Below are 26,110 nucleotides of genomic sequence, written 5' to 3' on the forward strand. Positions count from 1 at the left end.
CACCATCGTGGTCGAGGGCAGTCAGGTAAATCAGAATATAATCAAGAACACTCTGGACACTGCCGAGACAGCAGGCAGGTTTCTGGCCCAGGGCACTCTACTTAAGCAGCATGCCTGGCTCCACAACTCGGGGTTCAAGCCTGAAACACAGGCCGCTCTCATCAACAAACCCATAGAAGAGACCAATCTCTTTGGGAAAGCGATCGGCGATGCCCTGGAGATCGCCAAGAAAGAGCATGAGACTATTAAGTCCTTGCAACAAATAACTCGGAAACCTTCTCGTTAGTCCTTTCGAGGGCCGTCCCGTGCAAGTCAGAACAACTACAGCACGGGAAACTATAACTCTAGACAAACATCTGGAAGCCCCGCCTACTACTTACCTAGGGGACAACGGCGCGGCAGAGGTAGAGGCCCCAATCACAAAGGAGCCACAGCCTCTAGTCAGTAATGACCAACAGACCCAGGTCCCTGCCCAATTCACCCCGGTCTGGGGGTGTTTAACATATTTCCTCACGGCATGGGAGGGGATAACTTCAGACCAGTGGGTTATAAAGACGGTCGCCCACGTGTACTGCGTGGAATTTGCCCGACTACCTCAGTTCTACCGCCACGCTCGCGGCACCTCTCACCGGACCATCTGCAGATCCTGAATCGAGAGGTGGAAGCGCTGCTGGGAAAGGACGCCATAGAAGCAGTCCCTATTCTTCAGGTAAACAAGGGTATTTTTTGGGTACAACGAAGTACACTGAATAAGGACCTCACCATGCGCCCTGTTCTAGACCCGCGCCCAGCGAACAAGTTTATAAAACCTCAAACGTTTCGTATGGTAAGGCTATAGGAGGTGATCCCACTGCTGAAACAGGGGGACCACATAGCAACATTGGACATGACCGATGAATACTTTCATATTTCAATGTTGCCAGCGCACAGGAAATATCTAAGGTTCATCATAGAGGACAGGCATTACCAATTCAAAGTGCTCCCCTTCGGCATCGCCTCGGCGCCAAGGGTGTTTACAAAGGTCCTGGCAGTAGTGGCAGCACACCTGCGCAGACTGTCCGTCCCGGTTTACCCTTACTCGACGACTGGCTCATAACAGGGGACTCTTACGACACATGCTTTTTGAACACCCAGAAGACCGCAGACCTTCAGTTCAGTCCCCAGTCAAGTAAAACAATTTCTGGGGGCTCTAATCCGGACGAAGGACGGCCTCGTCTTCCCCTCCAACAAGACGGTTCACAACATGCTTTTTCAGATCCCTCAGCCAGTCGAGAGGTAACAGTACGCAAAGCCATGTGCTTGCTAGGTATGATGGCGTCATGCATATACCTGGTGCGTGACTGCGCATGCGTCCCATGCAAGAGTGGCTCAACAGCCAGTGGTGTCAGGCCAGCGGACAATGGGAAGATCTGGTAGTTGTCTCGCCAGCCCTTGTTCTCTCTCTGCAGTGGTGGTCGAGGGAAAACCTCTTGAAGGGGAAAACCTTCACCACCCCTGCAGTGGAAGCCACTCTCACGACAGATGCATATCTCACGGGGTGGGGGGCCCACCTGCTTCAGCAGACAGCGCATGGAGTGTGGTCCCCACAAATAGCATCCAACCACATAAATCTACTAGAGCTATTAGGTGTGTCCAAGGCACTGTAAGCCTTTCAAACGCAAGGGAAGACGGTGCTGGTTCTGACAGACAGCACTACAGCCATGTATTACCTGAACAAACAAGGGGGCACACACTCTCCAGGGCTATCCAAGCTGTCCCAAATCATTTGGATGTGGGCACTCAAACACAAGATGTTTCTGTTCTCACAACACGTTCCAGGGGAACTCAACCTTCTGGCAGATGTGCTCAGCAGAGATTTTCCACTGCCCATAGAATGCAATGCGAATGGTGTCTGCACGAAGACATTGTGTCTAACGTCTTCGCAGAATGGGGCTTCCCAGAGATCGACCTGTTCGCAACTGAGGAGAACGCCCAATGCCAAGACTACGCCTCCAGGTACCCCCAGAACCCGCCCCCCCCCCCCCGACTCACCTTCTCAACAAGATAGTGCACAAGATGCAACAGGAACCAGTCACTGTGATATTGGTAGCCCCCATGTGGGCCCGCCAACCCTGGTTCGCTCATCTAATGAAATGCTCCTCTCCCCACCAGTAAAACTACCCTGCCCGTACAACATGTCTCAGGAAAGGGGGGAGACCCTACACCCATGCCCACAAACTCTGAATTGAGCAGCCTGGCTCCTGAGGTCATAGAGTTTGGACACATACAGCTCACTCAGAGGTGCATGGACATACTCAGAGAAGCTAGGAAACACAACACCCGCTATTGCTATTCCAGCAAATGGAAACGGTTTGCCATCTGGTGTAATACCAAGCAAGGGCATCAATCCCATTGATTGCTCACCCACACACATTGTGCTGTACCTAACCCATTTGTTAGATACAGGGTTGGTCTTCAATTCCCTAAAAGTTCATCTTGCTGCGCTCTCAGCTTACACCACGTCACAACAGATGGTGTCATGGTGGAAAATACCAGTGATTAAAGCTTTTATGGAAGGGGTTAAGAGGATTCATCCCCCCATTTCTCACCCAGCTCCTGGATGGGATCTAAATGTGGTTTTAAACCGGCTCATGGGATCTCCCTTTGAGCCAATGCATAAAGCAAGTCTAAAAGACCTTACTTACAAGACGGCCTTCCTAGCGGCTATTATTTCTATTAGAAGGGTTAGCGAACTACAGGCCTTTTCTGTCCTAGACCCTTTTGTTACAGTCCACAGGGATAGGTAGTTCTGTGCACTCATCCCAGATTTGCACCTAAATTCATCTTGAAGTTCCATGTGAACCAATCGATCGAACTACCTACCTTCTTCCAGAATCCCACTAGCATGGCCGAAAGAAGCCTACACACACTAGTTGTGCACAGGGCAGTCATGTTTCACCTGAAAAGAACGAAACCACTGAGGAAAACAAATCAATTTTTCATTTCAGTGGCAGCTGGTAGAGATGGGGATCCTGTCTCTAAATCAGCTATCTCAAGGTGGATTGTTTAATGCATCACACTGTGTTACGCTCTTGCTAAGAGAGAACTGCCCTTCAAGCCTAGAGCACACTCTACTCGGGGCACTGGGGCTTCCATAGCATTCATTGCAAATGATCCCCTCGAGTCCATTTGCAAAGCGGCAACCTGGAGTTCTCTACACACCTTTACAAAACACTATTGCCTAGACACTCATTGTAGGTCTGATTCTCAGGTGGGACAAGCAGTACTAAGACATCTTTTCTCAACTGTTCTTTCTCACAACCCACCTCCAACTCCGGGTACTGCTCACTAGTCTATGCACAGCATGTTATTCCAAGCAGATTAACAAACATCAGAAGACATGCATGACTCACCGTAATAGCATTTCTGATGATTGTATCTGCTTAGATTCACATGCGCCCTCCCCATCTCCTCGCTCGGGGTGGAAGGAACATAGACGTCTTACTACTTTCTCTCTTCATGTACTCACTCACAATAGCCTTGGGCACTTCTCCCCTCCCCCCTGCACTTTCCCCCTTCCCCTGCACTTATGCGTTCTCAATGTCACTGGGCCTAGTAAGATCACATACTCTTTCACAAGGGGACTTGGACTATGCCTACAGGGTAGGAAAAATGGACAACACTAAGCCAAGACAGATTTTAATGGTATTTAATAGAATCACCGCAAAATTGAAAATATTGAAAGCAGCAAGAGAAAAAGGTCAAGTGGTCTATGAGAAATCGGAATTGGCTATATTTCCTGATTATCCCAAGGACCTGGTGGAGAAGAGAAAGCTTTTTCAGGACGTTAAAAAACTGGCAAAGGAAAAGGAGATAAAAGCATTTCTGGTCATACCCGCAATATTTAAAATATATTTCCCAACGGGTCTTAAATCAACTGAAGACCCAGAAGAGGCTAGGAGGTGGATCTTGGGGATTAAGTTAAAGTTTTTAAAACCAGATATTGTAAACTGCTACCAGAGGCAAACTTGGAAGTGCACTCTTGTGTTTTTCTTTATTGAAGGTTTCCCTGTGTTTTAATCCGCTAAGGCTAATGGTTTTGGTCTTGTGGCGCCCCTTCATGGTAACTTAATAGGATAGGTAGACATACATTCACATTGTTAAATGGTTACTCCTTCGTAATTCCACCTCATTCTAGGTACTATTTAATAATTGCCATGCAATTCTTGCAAATCAGACATAGGATTCCAGTAGGGACTCAGTTAACTTGCCTGGGATTATCATATTGATCTATTAGTGATGGGTTAGGTTATAGATGGATTGAAACCGTACTCGGCGGGGTAATTCCGAGGTTTATAACTGGATGGGTTTGCTGCAAAGCATGCGATATATTGTGACATGCATTGACTTTGAGGCTTCCAAACATCCGTGACTTTGAGGCTGTCAATCATCCGTAATATAGGAGCAGTGGACTTCATGAAGGATAATTCTTGCAGTGCGTACATAAGGTCCACTTATTGTGAACATAACTCAAGAGTTTGTTTATAGCATGGTGGGGAAACCTGCCGAGTGAGGAAATTGCCCAAAATGTCGCCCTCACAATTGCGACGGCCAAAATGCCCGACTTTTATTTTTTTAAACACCCCCTTTAGACCACATACATATGTGGGGGAGGTATGGGATATTATATTAATATGGGGCGGCTGCGGGGGGGGGGGGGGTCTCCCTCCGCATATCTATGTGGTGTAAAGGGGGTTTAATGAAGGAAACAAAAAGTTTGCCTTTTTGGCTGTCGCAACTGTGTGGTCGCAGTGATCACATAGATCCGCTGAGTGAGGGTATTCGGTACGCTTTAGAGGCGTGAGACTGCTTTTTAATTGACAGATGACTATTTAGAATTTCTGGGATTTTGCAGGATCCGGTTGACTTTGGATCAGTTTTAGGGTCTTGGAGACTTTTCTTGGAGGCCTGGGAATTTTCTGGGGTAGTTTATGGTTAGGGATATGAACAGATAGGTGTGATTTGCTGTCATGGTATGTTTCAAGCATTAAATTAATATAAGAAGCGGTTCTTTGTACAGGGTAGGTTCTTGGCTTTTATTGCACTGGGAAATGTTGCTATACGATTTCTCAAATAGTAATACTCTTCTGTTTCACTTTCGCACAGTTGCAGGGAAGTCCGGGAACAAATTTGAGGATGATTATGTGGATTTGATTAAATAAATTTGCGGATAAAGGCTGACGCAGGCTCGTTAGGGAGAGGGTGAACACAGTTACTAATTTGTACTTGTACTCATTCTCGGTGCAGCTCCGTTTTGTTGCATGTTATTTTTTAGGTTAGGTTATCACAGGATTATTTTCCTATTTGTTTAGCATATAGTTTTATTTTGTTCCTTTTTTTGTTTTTGCTTTCCTCATTCTAATTCAGAACTCACTCTTGGTTCATCCAGAGTTCATACTTTGAGTATGGCAAGTTCAAGCAGTCAGATTATGTATTCAGCCCAGATAATATCTTGGAACTTGAATGGCTTGAAGAAGATTATAAAAAAGGAAAAAAGTAATGTCACATTTAAGGCACATGAAGGCTGATCTAATTCCTTTGCAGGAGACACATTTTACAGAAGATGAGGCCGCTTAGTTTGAGAGGGGATGGGGGGGGGGGGGACAGATGCTTCATTCAACTCATACTTAAAGTTCAAGGGGTGTCTCCATTCTGATTAGGAAAAATGTTCAGGGCAGTGTGATTGATTTTAAGGCAGATAAGTCGGGTCGATGGTTGATAGTCAAACTCCAGATTCAGGAAATGGAATTTCCTTTTTGTAATATCTATGTGCCTAATATTAACAGTGAAAACTTTTTTAATGACTTGGGCTGCTGCCTGTTGGATATTGGTGGAAAGAATTTGTTGGTGGGTGGCGACTTTAACCTGGTGGTTGACTCACTTTTAGATAGAAGCAGTCAGATGGTAAGGGATGGTAGGAAAAAAGACAAGAGGCGCATTTCAGATGTTGAGAGATTTTGGTTTATCAGATGTGTGGCGTCTAGAACACCCCCCAGGGAGGGAGTATACTTTCCATTCGGCTGCCCATGATATCTATTCCCGTATTGATAATGTGCTTACATCAGGTGTATGGACTCAAAATACCCAGGCCTGTGAATTAGAGGGCATCATTATCTCTGATCATGCTCCCGTTAAATTGGAACTTTCCCTGAGTTACTCATCGAACAAGGCAAAAATGTTGAGGTTAAATACGATGATTCTGAGAGATGATGAGTTAAAGAAAATCCTTGTGGATGAGGCAGAGGAATACGTTAGGACTAATTTAAATGGAGAGGTGGGGATTGGAACAATATGGGAAGCATTTAAGAGTGTGATGCGTGGAATGGCCATGAAAGTGTCTGGGATAAGGAGGAGAAAGAAGGATAAAGAGGTGAAGCAGCTTAATGTCTCAATAAAGGCTTTGGAAAAAGACATAATGAGATCCCCCAATATGGAAAAGTCCAGGAAGCTAATAAGATTAAAATATGATTTAAACAAGATTCTCAGTGAAAAGGGGGAAATTGCTCCATTCAGATCAAGATGCAGGTATTATGAAGGGGGGGAGAAGTGTGGGAGACTTCTAGCTTACAGGTTGAGGGTAAGGAGAACCAGAGATCCAAATGAGATAAACAAAGTATTCAGGCAATTGTACAGTGAAACTACATTGAGGGACAAGGGGCTTATGGATATGTTCTTTGAAACATTAAAGATCAGTCAAATGACAGAGGCGTAGAGAGAGTTCCTGGACTCATTAGTATCTTTAGATGAAGTCAAAAAAGCTGTTTGGAGTCTGAATTTGGGGAAATGTCCAAAGCCGGATGGATTATCATCGGAATTCTATCGAGCAATGCCAGACGTTGTTTTAAATCTAATGAAAGACATGTTTATTAATAGTAAAATCGAGGTTTTTTTACCGCCCTCGTTTTGTCATGCAACAATATCCCTTTCACATAAACCGGATCGTTCAGAACTAGACCCTGGAAACGATAGGCCTATCAGCTTAATACATTCAGATAGCCAAGTATTATCTAAGATCTTGGCTAACAGGCCAGAGAAGATTTTACTGAGGTTGATACATCAGAACCAGGCTGGCTTCATTAAAGGCAAAGTTTCAGCTACGAACATGCAGAGGGTACTACTCACCCTGGAGACGTGTCAGAAATTGAATCTAGAATCAGTGGCCTTGTCTCCTGATGATGAAAAAGCATTTGATAGAGTGAGGTGGGACTTTTTATTGTACACGATGGAGAGAATGAATTTTAGATGGGAATTTCTGAGCAGGATCAGGGTTTTATACAGTGGTCCTACTGGTCAAATATCTGAGAAGTTTTGGCTGCAGCAGGGAAACACGTCAGGGATGTCCCCCATCCCCTTTACTATTCGTGATCTCTTTGGAACCTCTGGCTGAAGCAATAAGATTGAATGCTAATATTGTGGTAGTCAACTAAAATGTAGTTTGTCAAAAACTCTTGCTATATGCTGATGACCTGTTAGTGGTAGTACAGGAGCTTGCAGCATCAATCAGGGAGCGGATGAAAAAGTGAGGACTTTGGTCTACTATCAAACTATAAGATCAACTGATCCAAATCAGAGGCTTTGCCCTGTACAAACTCTACGAATAATATCCCAATTTAGAATTTTGGTTTCAGATGGTGTCCATCAAGGATGAAATACCTGGGTATTTGGATCACCAAGAACATGAAGGAAATGATGAGTATTAACATGGACATGAATATACAAAGGGTTCAATCTGAAATTGATGGTTGGGTTGCACTCAACCTGTCAATAGGTGGCAAAGTCAATGCCATAAAGATGATGTTGACACCCAAAATTGCCAATGTCTTAAGTATGATCCACCTTCCAATGAGGAAATCTGCATGGTAGATGTTGAACAGCCAACTTCAGTCTTTCCTATGGAATAATAAGATTCCAGGACTTATTACAGCTACAATCTGATAGAGGGGGCTTGAACATCCTCAACTTTGAGAGATATCACCAAGCGTTCACATGCCGACATATCATGCCTTTAATATCAGAGGAAGAGTACGAGTGGGCTACAGCAGAGACTTATTGGGAAGGGCCTTTGGGAGCTTGGGCTATCCTCTCCACAACCACCAAAGATCGGGTAGCCAGCTCTGAAGGAATGGAGTTCCTAAGATCCACCTGGAGGGTTTATGAGGTAACAACAAAACTGAATCCTGGAAGGTCAGACACGTCTTCAATTTGGTTAAATCCAGTGATTAAAATAGACAATAAAGTCTTATTTAGGTGTGGCTGGTTCACTGCCAGTATCAAGAGAATTGGAGATTTATTCGATGGGCCGAGATGGAAATCTTTTCGAGAACGAATATAAATTAATTGATGGCTCCTATGGCGATTACAGGAAGTTGAAGAAAGCGGTGAACTTGCCTACTTTGGAAAGATCCAAATTGTTGTCCAACCTTAACCTTTTAACTGCCCTGGGTCCCCCCCTCCCCCTCCCTAGTGCCAAGGCCTCATTTGGTGATTTTGGTATTTCCCCATTCAATGCCTTCTAACATTTTCTGGTTAATTAACCCCTTAAGTGCCAAGGACCAACAGGGAGGTAATCCCAATGACGAGATAGCTCGCCCTTGGCACTTGGGGTTAAGGAAATAAGCAACAGTATCATATGGCCTCTAAAATGTATAATCTCTTGAATGGGTTCTCTGCAGTGAACACGAAGAGCTTAGCTTCCTGGTCAGCGGGTCTAAATGAAGAAATGACTGAAGGAAGATGGACAGATTTTTGCAGCAACATAAAAAGGATGTCCCTGAACATAGGGGAAAGGGCAAGTCAGGTAAAGATCCTCAACCAAGTATTCTGGACCCCAGTTTGCCTGTTTAAGCAAGGCCTAATTGACTCAGATAACTGTTGGAGATAAGGATCGTGGTACGATGGAGCACTTGTTCTCGGAGTGTCTTAAGGTGAAAGACTTCTGGAGCGGTATTGCCGAAGTGTTGAACAGTGTGTAAAGGAAAGACTTGGACTACAACTTTGAGACACTGATTTTAGGAGAAACCACTCTATTAGAGGATTTGAACCAACATCAAAAACCTTCGACTTTCAGAGGGGCCTCTGTGGCAAAAAGATAAATTTTGCGGGACTGGAAATCAATAAACAGTCTGAAATGTAACAGTTGGTTGGAAGAAATGGATCACATTTGCAATGTTGAAAGAGTGGTTTTCTAAATGCAGAGGAAGGATTCGTTATTTCATAAAATTGAAGGGTCATGCAGAGGAAGGATTCGTTATTTCATAAAATTGAAGGGTCATTCCTGAGTTTCCCAAAGGGGGTTATTGATTCAAAGCTTTCTTGTCTTTGGGGGTGGGAGTTATGAAATTAATTTTGTTTAATGTTGTCCTTATTGGTTCTTTGGCATGAACATTTTTGAATAAATTGGTTCCCAAAAATAAAAAAAAATTAAAATAAAAAAGATAGTCTTTCTATTCTCCTTTGTTCCCCTCCCTTGCCTCGTTGCGCTCTGAAACACTTCTGTATGAGTGCGATACAATAAAATATCATTATCAATACTCACTTCACGGTTATAGATCTGAAGAATGCCTTCTTCTCTATACCACTCTACCCAGACTCACAAGATTTTACTTAATTTCTATATAGAAAAACAAAGTGGAAACATACTAGACTTCGACAAGGGTACTGCGAAAGCCCTTCCATATTTTAATAGGGTCCCCCAAATGGACTTCGGCAATGTACAATTGGATAGTGCCGTTATACAGTACGCAGACATTTTGATCTGCAGCAAAACAGAAATGCAGTGCAGAAATGACTCCGTACGCATGCGGACTGTGCTAGCAGAAAACGGGTACAGGGTAGAGAAGGCAAAATTGCAGTACTGCCAGAAATAAGTATTATACATTGGACAGTTGAGGGGCGAAACGTGACACAAACGAAAGGGCAGAGGCAATCCGCAAGACACCAAAACCCAGAACAATAAGGCAGATGCAACAGTTTCTTGGTCTCTGCATTTATTGCAGAGAATGGGTATTCGACTACAGCACACATACAATGCCTTTGTTAAGCGCACTAAAAGAAGCAAAAAGAGGGGAGGGCAGATAACAGTGGACAGAAGAAACGACCAGGACTTTTGAAGAGCTGAAGACAGCAATATGCACAGCTACACTGTTAGTGATCCCAGACTATCAGGGCCAGTTTTATTTGTTCTCACACTCCAATGGAGTAGTGATGACCACAGTACTGACACAGAAAACCACCATGCGTCACAAACCATAAGTTTACTGTAGCGAAAAAAATAGACACAGTGATGAGAGGACACTACTCAAGTGAGAAGGCACTGGCTGCTGCCGCCTTTCCAGTGTAGAAATCAGCAAGTACTACCATGTAATGCAGCACAACTCTTCTTGTGGAGCATGCTCTCTTTGCAATACTAGAACGACCCAAAAGCTCACTGACTACACAAAGGGCTTCAGGGTATGAAGTGATTCTATCAAAACCAGCAATAAAATGAGTGAGATGGGGACTCGTGAACCCGGCGACGTTTGGCACCAAACCTATAGAGGAGGGAGACTAGGTACACGACTGTACCACACAGATAGAAAGCTGTGATGACATCCCGAGAGTAAGAGAGAACCCACTTGAGGGGGGAGAAGTACTTTACATTGATGGTTCATCTGCAATAGAACAGACCACAGGGGAAAGACATACTGGGATGGCAGTAGTAAGACTAAAGGAGGATGGGACAAGCAAGGTGGTGGTAGGCGCAGGTTTACCGTCACATTTCTCAGCACAAGCTGCAGAGCCAGTGGCTCTCATACTGGCATCAGAACAGAGCAAAAACCAGGAAGTAACAGTGTATTCCGATTCAGCCTACGTGACGTCTACAGTCCACTCTGGACTGTAACGCTGGCTGTGGAGGGGCTTACGGCGTGCTGACTGCTCGCTGGTGCAGCACGCGCTCTTATTGGGTAGACTAGTAGAGGCGCTCTGTTTCGCAATAGGAATAGCAGTCGCAAAGTGCCAGGCCCAAACCAGGGGGGGGGGGATCCTGTCTCCAAGGGCAACGAGGCAGCAGACGCAGAAGCAAAGCATGCAGCATATTTTGGGGACATCCTAGATATGGATACCCCACCCAGACTGCGTAATTATGTACAAACAATGGTATTCTGGGAAGGGAACAATGCATTACCAGTGGCACAAATAATGGAATTGCAAGGTAATGTGCCAAAAGGAGGTAAAGAGGATGTTCTATATCACCTTAAGACGCCCTGTGGTGGCAGGAAAGCATGGGTAAGGTAGTGATACCATTATCATCGTTACACACAGCACTGACACCTACACCATCGTACCCATATGGGGAAGGATGTACTTGCTGCTCACATTGGAGAGGACTGGTTTTCTCCCAACCTGGCAGAACATGTGGCAGAATTTATGACCAACTGCATTGTCTGCAAAGGTTTTACAGCAGGCCATACATTGAGGGTAGTGAGAGGAGCCATACCTCACCCACTGGGTCCATTCCAACAACTTCATGTCAACTATGTTGACATGCTCCAAGAATGCCAGTACTACCGCTACATGGTAGTGGTTGTGTGCATTTTCTCGATGAATCGAGGCAGGTCCCTGTTCCCATCCCGATGCCCTTAGAGCAGAAGAGTTCCTTGTTAGAGAGATTTTTCCAAGATGGGGCGTGTGTGAGGTCCTGCGGTCTGACAACGGCCCTCACTTCGCCAATGAGATGTTCCAACACATAGCAACGTTGCTAGGAATCCAACACAAATTCTCCTGTGTGTACCCACAGACGAATGGGGTATGCAAACGCCTCACTGGGCTGCTCAAGGAAACCATCACCAAAATAAAAATAACCCTGAATGAAAGTTGGCTCCACTGTTTGCCCTTTGCTTTATTCGCATTGCACAACAAACCATGTCCGACGATCACTTAACCCCACATGAGGTGGTAACTTGGCGGCGCATGCAACTTCCCTTGGCTCCTCCCACTAGGGCTTTGAAAGATGCAGTAACAATGTCTAATGTACTATGACAAGAAATGTACGATTACACTGCTGCCTTGATGGCTAGTGCCTCTTGTATTTCTCGTCCACTGCAGGCACAACAGGAGAGGCCCAAAGGGAACGAAGAAGGCAACGATACAGAAACCAACAAAGATCGGCTCAAGCCACCACAACTCTACCTGGGTGATACAATGCTCTTACAGAACTTTACCCGATTTAAGCCCAGATTCACAAGACCATACACAGTTGAGGAAGTGACTGATCGAGCCGTAAAATTAAGAGGCAAAAAGGCATGGAATTTTCTTGGGGACGTCAAGCCCTGTCGAGCAGTGGCCTTTCCTAGCAACGACAGCGAAGGGCCAACAGCCTGCCCAAAGAAGACTAAAAAGATCAGCAAATAGTATTACAGCCTAGTAGATGCCACCCAATGATTACTCGCTCCCGAGTGAGAGAGATAGGAAAATGACTTCTTTCACATCCAGAATAAGAATACACTGTTCTTTTATTATTTTTCTTTCTTTACACTGAAGCATTCATCGTGAAAGTAGCGACTGATTTTTCTATTGTTCCATGCCTCCCCAAGACCCTCACCCCACGACCTTTCGCAGCCAATTTGTCCATTTTGCAAGAAGGCCTCAACGAGTAAGGAGACCCCTCTCCCAATTTATTCTTCTGTGTTAGACATATCCACGACTTTGCTAAGGAAGTCCCACAGTAATTGAGACACTACGTGACCCTAGAATACCCATTGCGTGGGAACAACTATTCCTTATCGCACTTGCGCAATATTACGACTGCAGAGCTTAAAACTAATATGGGTTAACAACATAACACATTTTTTGCGCATTTCAGGAAGGTCGTCATCGTTAGAGCTACACAAGGTTCCGAAGTGGAGTAAGCTATGGGTGCCGTTATTAAAAAGTGTGATGATTATGATCTGTGTTCTTTTCTCACTCTCCATCTTTACCCTCATTTTTTGGGAGAATGTCATTTGTTGTAGAAAACCACACTGTGACCCCTACTAACGTAACCGCAATTCCGGTAGGTACGGCTACCATGTCAGGTCAGGCGATAAGTACTGCCAAAGTAACAACAGCGAGGTAGGCGTAGTGCTGATATAGGAGGGGTTGATTCCCATCTAACCGATACTCCTCAGGGATCTAATAACATATGATAAAAGCACATGACTAGAGTAGGCAAACAAACCACTGGAGAGAGCTGATATGTCTGCTCCCTCATCCTCTACACCAGGAGTGCCTCCAGAACGTTTGTAGCAACTGGAATTCCAGCAGCAAGAGCACAGTGCCTTATGTGCCTATCGATGTGTACCACCCGAGGAAGATTCCAAGGGAAGACAGTAAGCTTAAGGTGGATGTCTAAGACAACTTTCCCCTATGTAGACATCTATTTAAAAACACAAGACATGATAGACAGTTACTGGAAAAGAGACACGGCTATACAATACATAACTGAAGGCCTGCAAAAAGGAGACGAAAACAATAACATTAAAGGAATTGCCCTGTCCTAAGAAAGGACCAACAGAATTAGGGCGAGAACCAGGATGCTGGGAAAGACCACAAATGCTTGTGTAAGGTCAGGTTGGACTAAATGTGCCACGGTCGGAGAACAGGCAAAGGTGGGAGTTGGGCATGGGGCGCACTGCAGTTATCGGGACAAGACGTTTCCTTGCAGCCACACCTTCACTCACCAGCTGACCCCTTTTGACACGATTGATCCCTGCAACTGAGGATCCCCGTTGGTGTGAGGAAAAGAGATTTACATTCCTGGTAAAGCACTGGCACATAATACTGCAGAAAATTAGGTGAGACAGTTACAGAATGATATTTAATGCTTTGATATTATGAAAATTAAATGTATTTCCTGTGGGAACATATTAATGAACCATAGAGAAATACAATGGAATATGTAATGCTGTGTTAACTGTGGAAAGCATACTGTTAATGAGCCATAGGGAAATGTACTTAGAAATGTAATTATGTGTTTTTGTGGAACCTTACTGCTAAAAGATGAACCATAGGAAAATACACTATGTGTACTCCGTTGAAACCATGGGATGGAGGACGTAGACTGCATTTAAAGTGGGACATTATCAAAGCAGTAATTGTGATCACAAAAGAAAAGGGAAAAAAAGTAAATCGATAAAGAGATGGGATTAAAATGTTGCAAGAGTCAACATGAATTAGAAAAACATGTGTCTGCTCCATTTGAAGGAACGCCAGGGTGGGAGCTAATGATTTAAAAAGGCTTGGGGGTAGTGTATTTGCAAAAATGCCATGAATACGCTGCCAACAGCCCTGATTTGCACATTCTCAGTGCATGGCTCTTTTGATCTAGGTAAAAGAGGATATTTTAGGAAAGTGTTACCTGTAAGGGTGACAAGGCCATTAGACCGCTGCAATGTGAAGTATATAAGCAATGGGAAGATATTACAAGGAAAATATCTAGGAGAGAAGCATAGAATAAAAAATGTAAACCACAATCTGAAAGAGATAAAGCGTGTGCATTTGATAATGAGAATAACATTTAGGATTACGAAGAGGGAAACCGTGAAGATTTAATAAGAATGAAGGGTGTGTATGTAGCAAAGGCTTACCCCTCAACCCTGATACCCAAATCAAAAATGATCTTAAAGGATGAGACAGATCCATTATTAGAATATTTAATTGTAAAAAGGCCTCCTCCACCCCCCTACTGGGTACCTGGTGATGAGGTAATCTCTCCACCACGTGCCCGCAGGGTTATAGCCCAAGACACAGAAAACGCAGAATAGGTAGGGTTAGCACGGATAAAAAATGGGCTACTAGGAGTGTAACGGGCTAAAGTGTACATGCCCCAGGACAAGGAACGAGATACACTTGTATTTGCAATAGTACAAAGGCTGGGCAAACACACGTAGGAGCTGCATAAAAGGTTAAACGTTAAGGAGGAAGTGTATTTGCATGTTTAAAGAATCCACGGAAATTAATCTGGTTTTCTTAACAGCTTTTAGAAAAAAAGAAATTAGAATAGGAGTAAAATAATATCTATGCCAAATAATGAGGGCATAGAGAAGGACTTAAGGAGTATAAACTTGAAAAAGGTTTATATGGCTCATAAATGCCCCATCAAAGTCTATGGTAACTCAAGCATTTCCAATGAGAGAGTGCTTGGGTTTGATACTGCAATAGGGTCAAAATGTTTATATGGATCATAAATGCCCCATCAAAGTCTATGGTAACTCAAGCATTTCCAATGAGAGAGTGCTTGGGTTTGATACTGAGAACTCGACGCACCAGGTTCATGTCCCTTGGAAACATATGGAATTACTCTTTTACCAAAGATTATCCAGATATTAGACAAAATCCACAACAGTGGTATACCCAAACAGACCGGGTACTTAAAACAGGTCCACTCACATAGGGCGATATAAATCAGTTGTTTTCATGTATTCTGCCAGCAGATATACGGCGCCAATGCAGAATGCAGGACAGTTTATATCCTGTCATAAAGTGGGATGAGCTGACAGAGGCAGCGAATGAAAGGGAGAAGTTGGGGAATTGTCCAAAGAAATTATAGCTCTTCCAGCACTGCTAATAACACATATCCAGCAAGTGGTTCCCCGCAAGCAAATGAATTGGAATAAAAGGACTGCTTGCAGACAGGAATAAGGGGAGTTGAAAAATATTTTGCACGAAAAGAATAAGCTTTTACCTCATTTAGTGGAATAGACATGGCTATGTCGGAGGGACAGAAAGCATTTTGTTCACATTTTGTAGAGGGAGTGTTGCCTCATTTTAAAAAATGATATAAACACGTATGAGTCTACATGGCCGACTCAAGTTGCTGCCCAGATTTTGACTATGGCTAGGTATTATGCCAATCACCATGCCAAAGATAAAGGGGAGAAGGAAAAGAAAGTGAAGGAATTAAAAAGCAGAGCACTAATGCAACAGCATAAGTATTTTCACCCTAGGCAAGGCTAGCAATATTCAGCTAGGACATCATTATGAAACTTACTATAGCACAATAGACTACACAGCATAAGGCCAGTCCAAAGGCCAATATCTAATCCTGTACAGTTCAATATAGGTCCTACATCGTGCATGGCTCAGCTTGTTGTCACTGATCAAATGTGCTTTAAATCTGTTGGGAATGGATTTGCTGAAAACATTTGCATGCAACTTACCCCATTTCCATTGCCATGGAATGCTGCTCCGCAAGAGAGTCTTGATGTTTAAAAACTCTGCTTTTTGTAATTCACCTGCTTTTAGGCAAAACCGATTTATGTTGTTGGTGCATGAAAAGCAAGGCTGTGCGGTATATGTACTAACTCAACAGCAAGGGGGAAAAACGGACAGTGTGCATATTTTTCTACTACATTGGACCCAATGGCAAAAGTACAAATTGTTTAAGAGGTGTAGTGGCTGCAGCCCCTTCTATGAAACAGGCCGATGCCATAATATTAAGACACCAAGTTACATTGTTTGTGCCACACACAATTGATATTTTATTTGAATGAAACGAAAATACAGCACCTGACAAATATCAGGTTAGCAAGATATGAACTGACGTTATTGGCTCCACACATTAGCATGTAGCGTTGCGATACTCTAAATCCTGCAACCTTGCTACCACTCCCATAAGATTAAAAGTAATGCTTTTGTTGACCAAATTGCAAAGGCAACCATGCAGTCCCTTGTATTACACATGTATATTACACGCATGATGCAGCCAGAAAGAATTATATGTTGATAAATATTCTTGAGATAGAGCGAGAGGCCGCTGAGCAAGAGCTTCAGGAAAGGAAACTGACTGAGAAATATGTAGATGGTTATTGGCTAAGAAATGTAAGATGAGACAAACAATGGAAATTACCACATATGTATTTATCTTTAATGTTGTTCGATGCTCGGGCCCATCTTATGTAGGTGAAGAAGGAATGTGTAAGGTTGTTCACTACAAGTGGGGATTAACACTAAAACTTAAGATCAGCCATGGTTGCGTATTGTAGAACTGTTTAGTATATGTGTCCTGTAACATTGGTGAGAGGAAGCCCAACAAAAATAGAAATATGAGAAAAAAAAGGCATTATTTTGCTTCCTGAATTTCTTTTGAAACATTACAGCCAGAGTTTATTGAAGTTGCCTCCCTGTCAAAGAGAAATATGTTAGTAATAGTATGTTAGCGATAGTATGTATGTTTAGCAAATAACCAGAAGCATTCGCCAGATAAAACAGTACTGCAGTGAGCATTTTTAAAAGATACAAGGAGGAGTATTCACCCCGATTTGGCGTGCCTTGTACTGTATGGAGCAACAGCAATGTATAAATGTTAAATGCTGCCATTCATGTTTTGGGTGTTCTCTTTATGAGGTAGTCATGGATCGCCCAGCTACCAAAACATGCATTTTATCTGCTGTTAATCAACTACTGTAAGAGTTAGCTAAACACCTGTCTATTCCCTGCAAACAGGTTCTAAAATTCCATTGGAAGGGGCAGGACGGTATTTGTCAGCATCGGGACTGCAGCCCAATTGAAAAAGGGCATTGCAGGCACTGTTCACCACTCAGATGGCAGTGAAAATATTGTGGCTGCTAGTTTTGCATCCACGCTTTTATACTTAAAGGCAAGCTTCATCCTTCTTCTACCCACACCATTGCTTGATCTGTCCGGTACAAAAAAATGTACCCCTTCTGCTGAGACATTGGACATTTGCATCATTGCCATTCGTCAAAAGACAATTTTGGATCAACAGAGGAATCACAATATCCAGGAAGCTGGAAGCGCATCTGCAAATGGAGAAACGGAATTCCTTCCTTTAAGGAACAGCTACTAAATGGGCAAGGCCACCATTGAGACTAGTGGTGGAATTTTGCTTTGCCGTTTCACTTTGCTCCATAATAAGCTATGCCAAAACCACATGTATGGCTATTTCATCCCAGAGCGGATTTGTGCAAAGAAGAAAAATCAACAAAAATGGCATGCCAACGGTTGTGCCTATAGTACTGGTAAATCTAAATGTTTTTAGATTAGGTGAGTAGGTTATTACTGGAATGTTATGTAGCACTATCCTTGTTTAGTATAGTAATTCATGTCTCCAATGCTTTCCTGTCACGGATCACAGGCAACTTTAGAATCCACTACAAATGTTTAATTATGCAAGAGCATATGGTAAAGGAAAATGCTGGTTATAGGCATTTGGAGAAGTATCTACAAAAATATATATATATATATATATATATATATATATATATTTCCGTTTAGAATAGCAAAGAAAACACTATTCCCTCGAGCTGCACTCCTCACCATGCAGTTCCAAACAAGATGTTCCAAATTACCTCATTACGAAGCACGAGTTGAAAAAGAAACTGCACCGGTTGTGTGCATTTAAACAGCCTTTATTAATTCATAGCAGTTTCTTTAAAAAGGAAAATTTCCCAGTAATGTCATTAGCCAGACGGCAGCCTCGATTGTCAACCTTGCATTCAAATTGTAGGCTTTGTAAAATTCTGTGACATAGATTCTCCAAACCAGGAAAGCTGCAAACATGCTCTAGAAATCCTGAGCTTGCAATAAAATAGAATGCCTGTGTATGGCTTCAGCTGCCCACTTGTGCTTACAAAGCAAACTTAGTATATTATATAACCAAGGAACATCTGCAAGAGAGTACGTTGACGCCCTGGCTGAAGATTTAGCCCAGGGTCAAAGACTTTTGTAAGACTTCACTAATTGTAAAATGTATAAATGCTCGCCTTTATTTTCTGAACACAGGCAGGAATACAAATAAGTATTTTCCCACACCTGTCTCACAAGGTGTTGCATAACAAAGGGCCTATGAAGGTAAAGCAAGCAGGTGGGAACGGGCGGGTGGAGTTTGAGTAGCCAGCAAGGACAGATGGGTTTTGTCATCTTGCTATTCTGTGAGACTTTGCTCTCCTTCATGTCCCCTTAATTTCCTGCAGAAACAAGGCACTCTGAGTAAGATACAAGAAACCAAAGGTCACTTGTCACAGGCTTGTTGTTGTCCAAAACCTTGTACCATTTACCTTTATAAAGGAAGAGGTCTCCCATGCTTTCTTTGATTTGTTTGTGCCTTCCTACAAAACAAGAAGAATTTGTTGGATCCTGTTGGGACTGCAGTCCATTTCAAAGCCCTCAGAGGTTAAGACGCGTTTCCAAGGCTGAGGAAAATGTCCCTCACGCATCCCCAGGGAACATTGGGGGTGATAGCTGTTTGGAACAAGGTCTGCCACTCTACCAGCTGCACTGGAACCAGACTCCTGACTGGAGGTGAAGAACTTGTGTAGGTGCCAGCCAAGCTTCCTGGGCTGGGTTTGAAAAGTAACAAATGCTCATCTTAACCTAGAGCCCCTGGTGGGGGACTCAGAACATCTTAAGAAGGAAAAGCAGCTGGACTACTGTATCTGTCACTGTTGGGTGTCTTGGCCCATGTTCAAGTTATTATGCTGCAACAATTGGTGCTGTGGGTTTAGGAAATCCAAGAGGGCGGAAAAGCTCACATTTGCGCCAGAATCCTGGAGAACCGTGCAGTTTTGCGCACAGCAAAATGGTCCCCTGACCTGCCACCCACCAGTGCGAGCGCGAGGGACCAGGAGTGCCATGAGTGAAATGTGTGCCAAAGGAAAAAGAGCAGTGCCGGTGGCTAAAATAAAAAGAGCGCGTTGAAATCACCTTTGTTTCTCTGAAATGCAAGCTAAAAATGCCTATTTTAAACATTGCAAGATAGTCAAAAATCTCAATAAACACCAGCAGACATTTGGCAGAATGTAGTCTTGTGTGCATACAAAATCTGGAAAGAGAAAGAGCCCAAAACAATGTTTATAACAAAACTGGCTGAGCTGTGGATGTCAGCAGCTGAAATGAAATTGGACTGAAAGACACTAAAATCTGAATGTTTAAAATAAATGAGTGACCTACTGTTGAGTGTCACATAGTTTGCAACTGTTGAAATGTCATAGTTTTCAACTTAGAATCAGCATTCTAGCTGCATGTGTAAAAATTGTCAGTTTGATTTGAATGTAGAAAACTGGGTACCAAAGTGACATTTAGCTGACGCCGGCTTAAAGAGATTGAATTCTGCTTGACAACCACCCCCGACAGGAGTTGAAACTTGATCAGCAGCTATGTTCCAAGGCCTGGCTGCATTCTGCTGCCCCTGCCAAATGGAGATGACACCTCTCTGATTGAATTAGGGGAGGAGCACCTGGGGACTACAGGAAACTAAACAAAGCACTGTCCTTGGCCCAGGCAAATGTTAAATTAGGGGGGGTCGTAGCACCTGGGGACTACAGGAAACTAAACAAAGCACTGTCCTTGGCCCAGGCAAATGTTAAATTAGGGGGGGTCGTAAATGGCTTCCTCTTGGAAGGAATCGGGGAGGGGCACTGCATCTGAGAGCCAGCTGAGCTTGGGGGAAGTGGATAAACCAGAAATTCCACCATGTGCTTTGGAAAACCACACCCCTTTGGGGCCAGAGCATAATTTTAAAAAGATGGATAATTCATAGTGCAGAATATCATCATTCTTGTGCTTTTTCTGTGCACATTTTAAGAGGTGTTAGGACCCTGTGGTATGTTCTTGGGGATAGTAGCGGAAAAAAGGTTGTTACTCCAAATGTATGCATGTTAAAAATCTGACACTTTATCATCTGAAACCCATATCCCTGGTGCAGGTCGTTATCTCGATGAAAAGGGCAGAATTCTGTCATAAGTGGACACGACATTTTACAAAGACAGGGATCGGATAGTTTGGTGCTACAGAAAATGTGAACTGGACGTATAATATTAGAAAAATGGTACATAGATAAATATGTATTTGGATCAGAAATAGATTTGTGTGCAATTTGACAAGGGGAGGATCCTCTGACCATAAACCTACCTCATCACTCTGACTCACAACCCAGTTCCCCCAATCAAGGGAGAGAGGAGGAACTGGCCAATGATAAGTTGAGAGGGTTGGGCATAGAAGATGGACCGACCCTCCCACTTTCTAAACACATAAAAGGAGACTGTGCAGGACAGGTAGGGACATTCACTTTCCACTTCAAGCTGATTTCTTGCAGAGCGTTTTGCCAGAAGACACCAGATCCAGCACATAGACTTCAAATCCAGACAGAGACCAGAACTTTGAATTCAGACTTCAGAATTTGTCAGCAGGCCTCAAAATCTTTTGCAAATTGATTCACCCCAGACTTTCAAGGGGCACATCAGAGTAAAACAGCCGGGCTGAGCTGTTTGATTCTGGCCAAACCCTGTGCCAGAAACACCCAGAAAGCAGAGCTATACCCTGAACCAGTGACCAGACCTTTGTGAAGCGCCGAGTGCCAGACCAGACCAGCAGAGCAGAGCTGACCCAGACCGCTGTAACCAGAGAACCGGTACTAAAGACCCTCCGTGGCGAGAGAACCGCAGCCAATCCTGACCCGACCCGTGACGAAGTCGCATTTCTGTCCAACATATAGTGTGAGTACCCAGCCAGAACTGTGCTAAACCAATCGCTTAGTTTAAAATAATCTAATTCAAACTATTTTAACCTATCTAGAACTACACCATAGCATTGTGTGTCCTTCTGTGACTTTAAAGCTGCAAAACTGTCATCTGTCATTCTGAAACTTTAAATTCATTTCTGAAAATCTACCTCCACAAAATTGTCCGTATCTCTTGAACCGTTTGTGATAAAAGTGAGATTTAACTTTTATGAAGCTGAGATTCTAAGCTTTCCAACAAGCTCTAAGCCGACTTGCTACTCCTTATACTTCCTCTGTAATTGCGCTCGACGCACGCGACTAAATTGCTGCGATTTGACATTTTGCTTCATTTCAGCCATGTGCAAAAATATTTGTCCTTGCTTTCCTTTGCTGAAATTCGTTTGCAACCTGACAATCATTCATAGAGCATTGCTAAAGTGATCCTGAACTAATTTAAAGTAGCTATCACTCACTCTGAACCTCTAGAGGGAATAAAAATCATTTTAGCATATTTTTCCCATTCTTTGCATACCACCTTTAAAGTACTTTGCCTGTGTTTAAAATCATCCCCGTTTCTCTAAGCTTGCTAGGGGGGGGAAATGAATTCGGATTGTACTGTGATTGGTTTCCTGAAGACTGTGTGTGTTACTTCCACCTCCTTACATTGCATAGAGGGGGGTGAATTGCCAAAAGGGGAAAAGTGATTATATTATGTGTTGCTGAAATCATATCAAGTTTATTCCTGTGTTGCTTCTTTTCCACCTTGCATTTCCTTGTACCATATAAAGCATTCTCAGCTACCTTATCCTCTATACTACTCCTACGTAATTACCCAGTGTGCTAGTATCACATCATCCATTGTTGATCACTCACTGTCATATGTCTAAGGGTGATATCAATTATTAATTTATTATAAAAGTGCGATATATTTGGTTTAATTCTCAAATAAACCTTTTAAATTCGCAAAACAAACTTACTTCTTGGCTCAGTGGGGGTCAGGGAGATTCTAAGAGAGGGGTGTTATATAAGGGTTGTCATCCAGAGTACACAAACTGGACATAAAAAAATATATAAATAAGGGCTTCCCTTGAGCAATCCCAGACAAGGCACTGACTTAGTGGGACTGCTTGTTTGGAGTCATTTAACATCACTTCGAACAGTCCTCAAACCAATCCCACCGTGTTTGGTGCCTTTCAGCCACACAGGACTTGCAGTGCTGCCTCTTATCGAACTTCGAACCACGGTTCGATGCTGCATAGCACCAGCAGCGCCCATTGACGAGTGGCTCAAATAACAGCTCACAAGCTGCAGAAACCTTCAAACCACTACGCCTTCAAGCAACGTCTCAAACCACCAAGACCTTTACGTCAACCCGACCAGAACATCAACTCGAACTGCTGGAAACATTGTGTCACACGCTGACTCGACCCAGTGGTACCCACCATCACGAACCAGCTCCATTGGTATTGTTTATTTGTAAAGTGTCTATACACAAAGCAACTCTTTCAAAGTGCTCAAGGGGGGAGGCAACAAGGGGAAAAAACAACAGTTAATCAGAGCCCTCGAATTTCTGAACGATACAAGTCTCCACTATGTGGAGTAAGCTCATGGAACAAGTGCATGTAATACCATCAACAGTGTAGATAACAGCAAAAAGGTCTGGCGACCATTCTGCAATTTTTCCAAGTGCACTGAGGCGCCACCATGCAGAGAGGGGAGACAAAGGAAAGACATATAGACGATATTTGAGGCATGATACTTTCGGATTGTGCAAGTGCGCAGACCGGTGCAGGTGAGAGGGTCATGTAAGGTTGCAGAAGGTTGGAGGTAGAAGGACTTGTCAAACGCACCCTGGCAGACTCCTTCGAGTTGCACCGATTCACTGCCTGGAACAATGCAACCCACCCCACAACACAGTTTGGCCTGCAAGAATACCACCAAGAAGCCCATTTCAAAACAGTCGAACCACCCAGTACAGAATGTGATACTACTGAGAGGACCATAGCAACAAGCCACTCTATTGCACCTTTTTTCAAAAGACCTATGCTTTTTCAAATAACGCTGCTGCAATTTCTTGCCTATCTACCCTTGCTTCAGTACACAAAAAGCTATCACATATGTGTTCTGCATTCTCTACACAAATGTGTGTTTTTGTTAGTGTTATACTGAATGAGGTATATTTCTTAACTGTGCCCGTTTCACCTTTATGATTGGGATTACAGTTGGTGTGTAGTAGTGAGGATTAAACTGGTGGTTTAGCCACTACTCATCCCTGTACTCCAGCAGAGCAGTAGTCACTTTGTCACATGACCTGCCCCCTATTGCCACCCACACCACTTCAGGGGTAGCAGGATATCTGGACTTCTGACAGAGACAGGGCCAGGGCCTTTTAACTTTCGGTTGAAATGGACCTCAGGAGACCCGAGCTGTTGCACTCCGGTTGCCAATGTTATCACAAAGCAACAAGATTGCTTTAATTCAGTACACTAAATGGGTGCTTTGCCGCATGCACACTACAAGCTGTCCATTTACTCCCAATGCATCGTATGCCCACACGTCTACCCCCTGTAAGAACTGACTACATTGCACTGTTACAGGAACACCTATGCACTTAATTTGCCGGTGCGAACAAGGACATTATATACGCACAGTGGTACGCCTAAATGCACACACTTCCAAGACCGCCACACTCTACGCTCAGCCAATGGTGCAATGCTAAAGAAACAATGCACTAAATTGTTTGTGTAGGCACACACACATATTTGAACTGTGGCTACATAACACAAGTGAGTGATGTGTGTGTGTGTGTGTGTGTATAATGGAGGCTGGGATCAGGTCAGTTTTATTAATAAGGGAGTGCCCCATCAGGTCAGGTATCTTATTCATTCTGGTACAGGTGTCAGCTGTGCAGCTAGAGGGGCTGGGGTCGCGACCGCTCACTCACCTGCATAGTGCCGGGCGAGGCCGTGGCCGGCGGCTAGCAGCAGTGCCGCGAGCAAGGCCAGCAGCTTGGCATTCCTGACGCTGAAGTGGTAATTGATTTCTCGCTTGCCCAGGTTGTAGGCCAGGGCCGCCATCTTGGCTCCTCCATGACAACACTGTGCGATGGAGCGGGCGGGCGCAGAGGGGCAGCACTGGCTCTGCAGCAGCCGGGAGGAGGAGCCTTCGTCCGGGGAAGGAGGAGGCTGCTGCGAGGCCTGCTGCCTGCCCAGGGCCTCTCCGGCGGCGGAGCGCCCCGCCTCCTCTTCCTCGGAAGACGACAACAGCAGCGCGACCTCCTCGGCATCTCGTTTCCCCCGCGGCTTCTTTTTCTTCTTGGCCGCCTTATTCTCATCGTCCGACCGCGGGGCCGGGGCGTCCTTTTCCCCCACGCTCTCTCGGCGGTAGCGAGCCGCCAGGGTTGAGGAGGGTGCTGCCAGGTCCGCTGGCCTCGCCGCCGCGTGAATGTCCTGCTCGCCGGCGCCTCCCTGTGACATTTAGCCGCGGGGGCGGCTGCGGTGGCAACGAGTTGGGTGCAGCCCGTGCTCCCTCCGTGCGGATCAGGATTCTCCCTCAGGGCCAGCAGACCCCTCCGGTGTGCGATCGGCCAGTGCCCAGCGAGTGAGCGCCACCTTGCCCCGCAGGCTATAACCCCCGATGCCCCTTTTCTTGGGGACCAGTCTGACACCCTGCGGAAGTCCTGTCACAATCTGAGACCCCTGCTGTTTGTTATTGTGGGCATCCAGCCAGGTCAATCAATCACTGTTCTTTGAGAAGAAGCTTTTGTTCCTGCTGCGGGGGTCCACCTTTTTTTTCGGAGGGCTTCCTGGGTTAGACCTTCGTCTCCGGTGCTTGTTCCCCAGGTGCTGTGTGGGAGCCCCGCAGAAGTTTCAGCCGCTGGAGGTGCCCACCTTCCTTCTCTGTAGGCGTGACACCTTTTCTCCTCTGCTACGCTGCTAGGTGAGACTTTTAGGCGCTGGATGTATTCGACACACCGCGTAATTCTGCGCTGGTGCCTCGCTACAGTGTGTCCCCGGAACTCGGGTTTGCACAGGTGAACTCGAGGAAAAGTTTAAAGCCGCAGGTTCAGCTTCTGCCCGTTTAATGTTGGTAGAAGTCGCAACTTTAATCTTTGTGCCAAGTGGGTTTCGCGTTGTTGCTGCAGTCAGCTTTTGCAAGGTTCACGCTCGGGTGCATAGAGCGAGTAGAGCAAGGTGGCAGCTGTGACGTGGAAGGAAGAGAGTATGGGTTGGGGAGGGCAGGGCAGTTGAGAAGAATCATGACAACCTCCCGAGCAAGTTGTGCCGGTATATGTTTGTCGCACGCTCAATAGAATGCTCCAAGCATACCTTAGGCAGAGGGTTCTTAACCTGTTTGTAGATGGAACGCAGACTAGTCATTATAACGTGGTGTCATCTTTTTCACAAATGCACACCCGGTACTCTTCGAGCCGGCGTGGACTGGGAACCAAAAGTGGCCCTGGAAATAATTCTCAAAGTGCCCCCATGTTGCACATTTTCAGCAAGCCCAACCCTTTTCCTATGGAAAAATTTGGAAATGCCACACTAGAAGCTCAGGCTGCAGAGGCCTATCGGGAAATCTCCAGAGTTCCCTAAA

At 44.5% G+C, this 26,110-nt stretch overlaps 1 protein-coding gene across 3 annotated transcripts in view; it reads right to left on the reverse strand.

Annotated features, from left to right (window-relative positions):
• CASD1 (CAS1 domain containing 1) overlaps positions 1–25,678 on the reverse strand; it is an 895,825-nt gene extending 870,147 nt beyond the window's left edge. For 2 of the 3 annotated variants that reach the window (XM_069648573.1, XM_069648574.1), the window contains exon 1: positions 24,459–25,123. In XM_069648573.1, the coding sequence (XP_069504674.1) occupies positions 24,459–24,990 (532 nt within the window). In that variant the 5' untranslated portion in view covers positions 24,991–25,123. Of the gene's footprint in view, positions 1–24,458 lie in introns of all 3 variants that reach the window. The other variant, XM_069648572.1, reaches the window with a different exon arrangement.
• Between the last annotated feature and the right edge of the window lie 432 nt (positions 25,679–26,110).

This window comes from Ambystoma mexicanum, chromosome 2q, assembly GCF_040938575.1.
Source record: "Ambystoma mexicanum isolate Mex_15411 chromosome 2q, UKY_AmexF1_1, whole genome shotgun sequence".
NCBI classification, from domain to species: Eukaryota; Metazoa; Chordata; class Amphibia; order Caudata; family Ambystomatidae; genus Ambystoma; species Ambystoma mexicanum.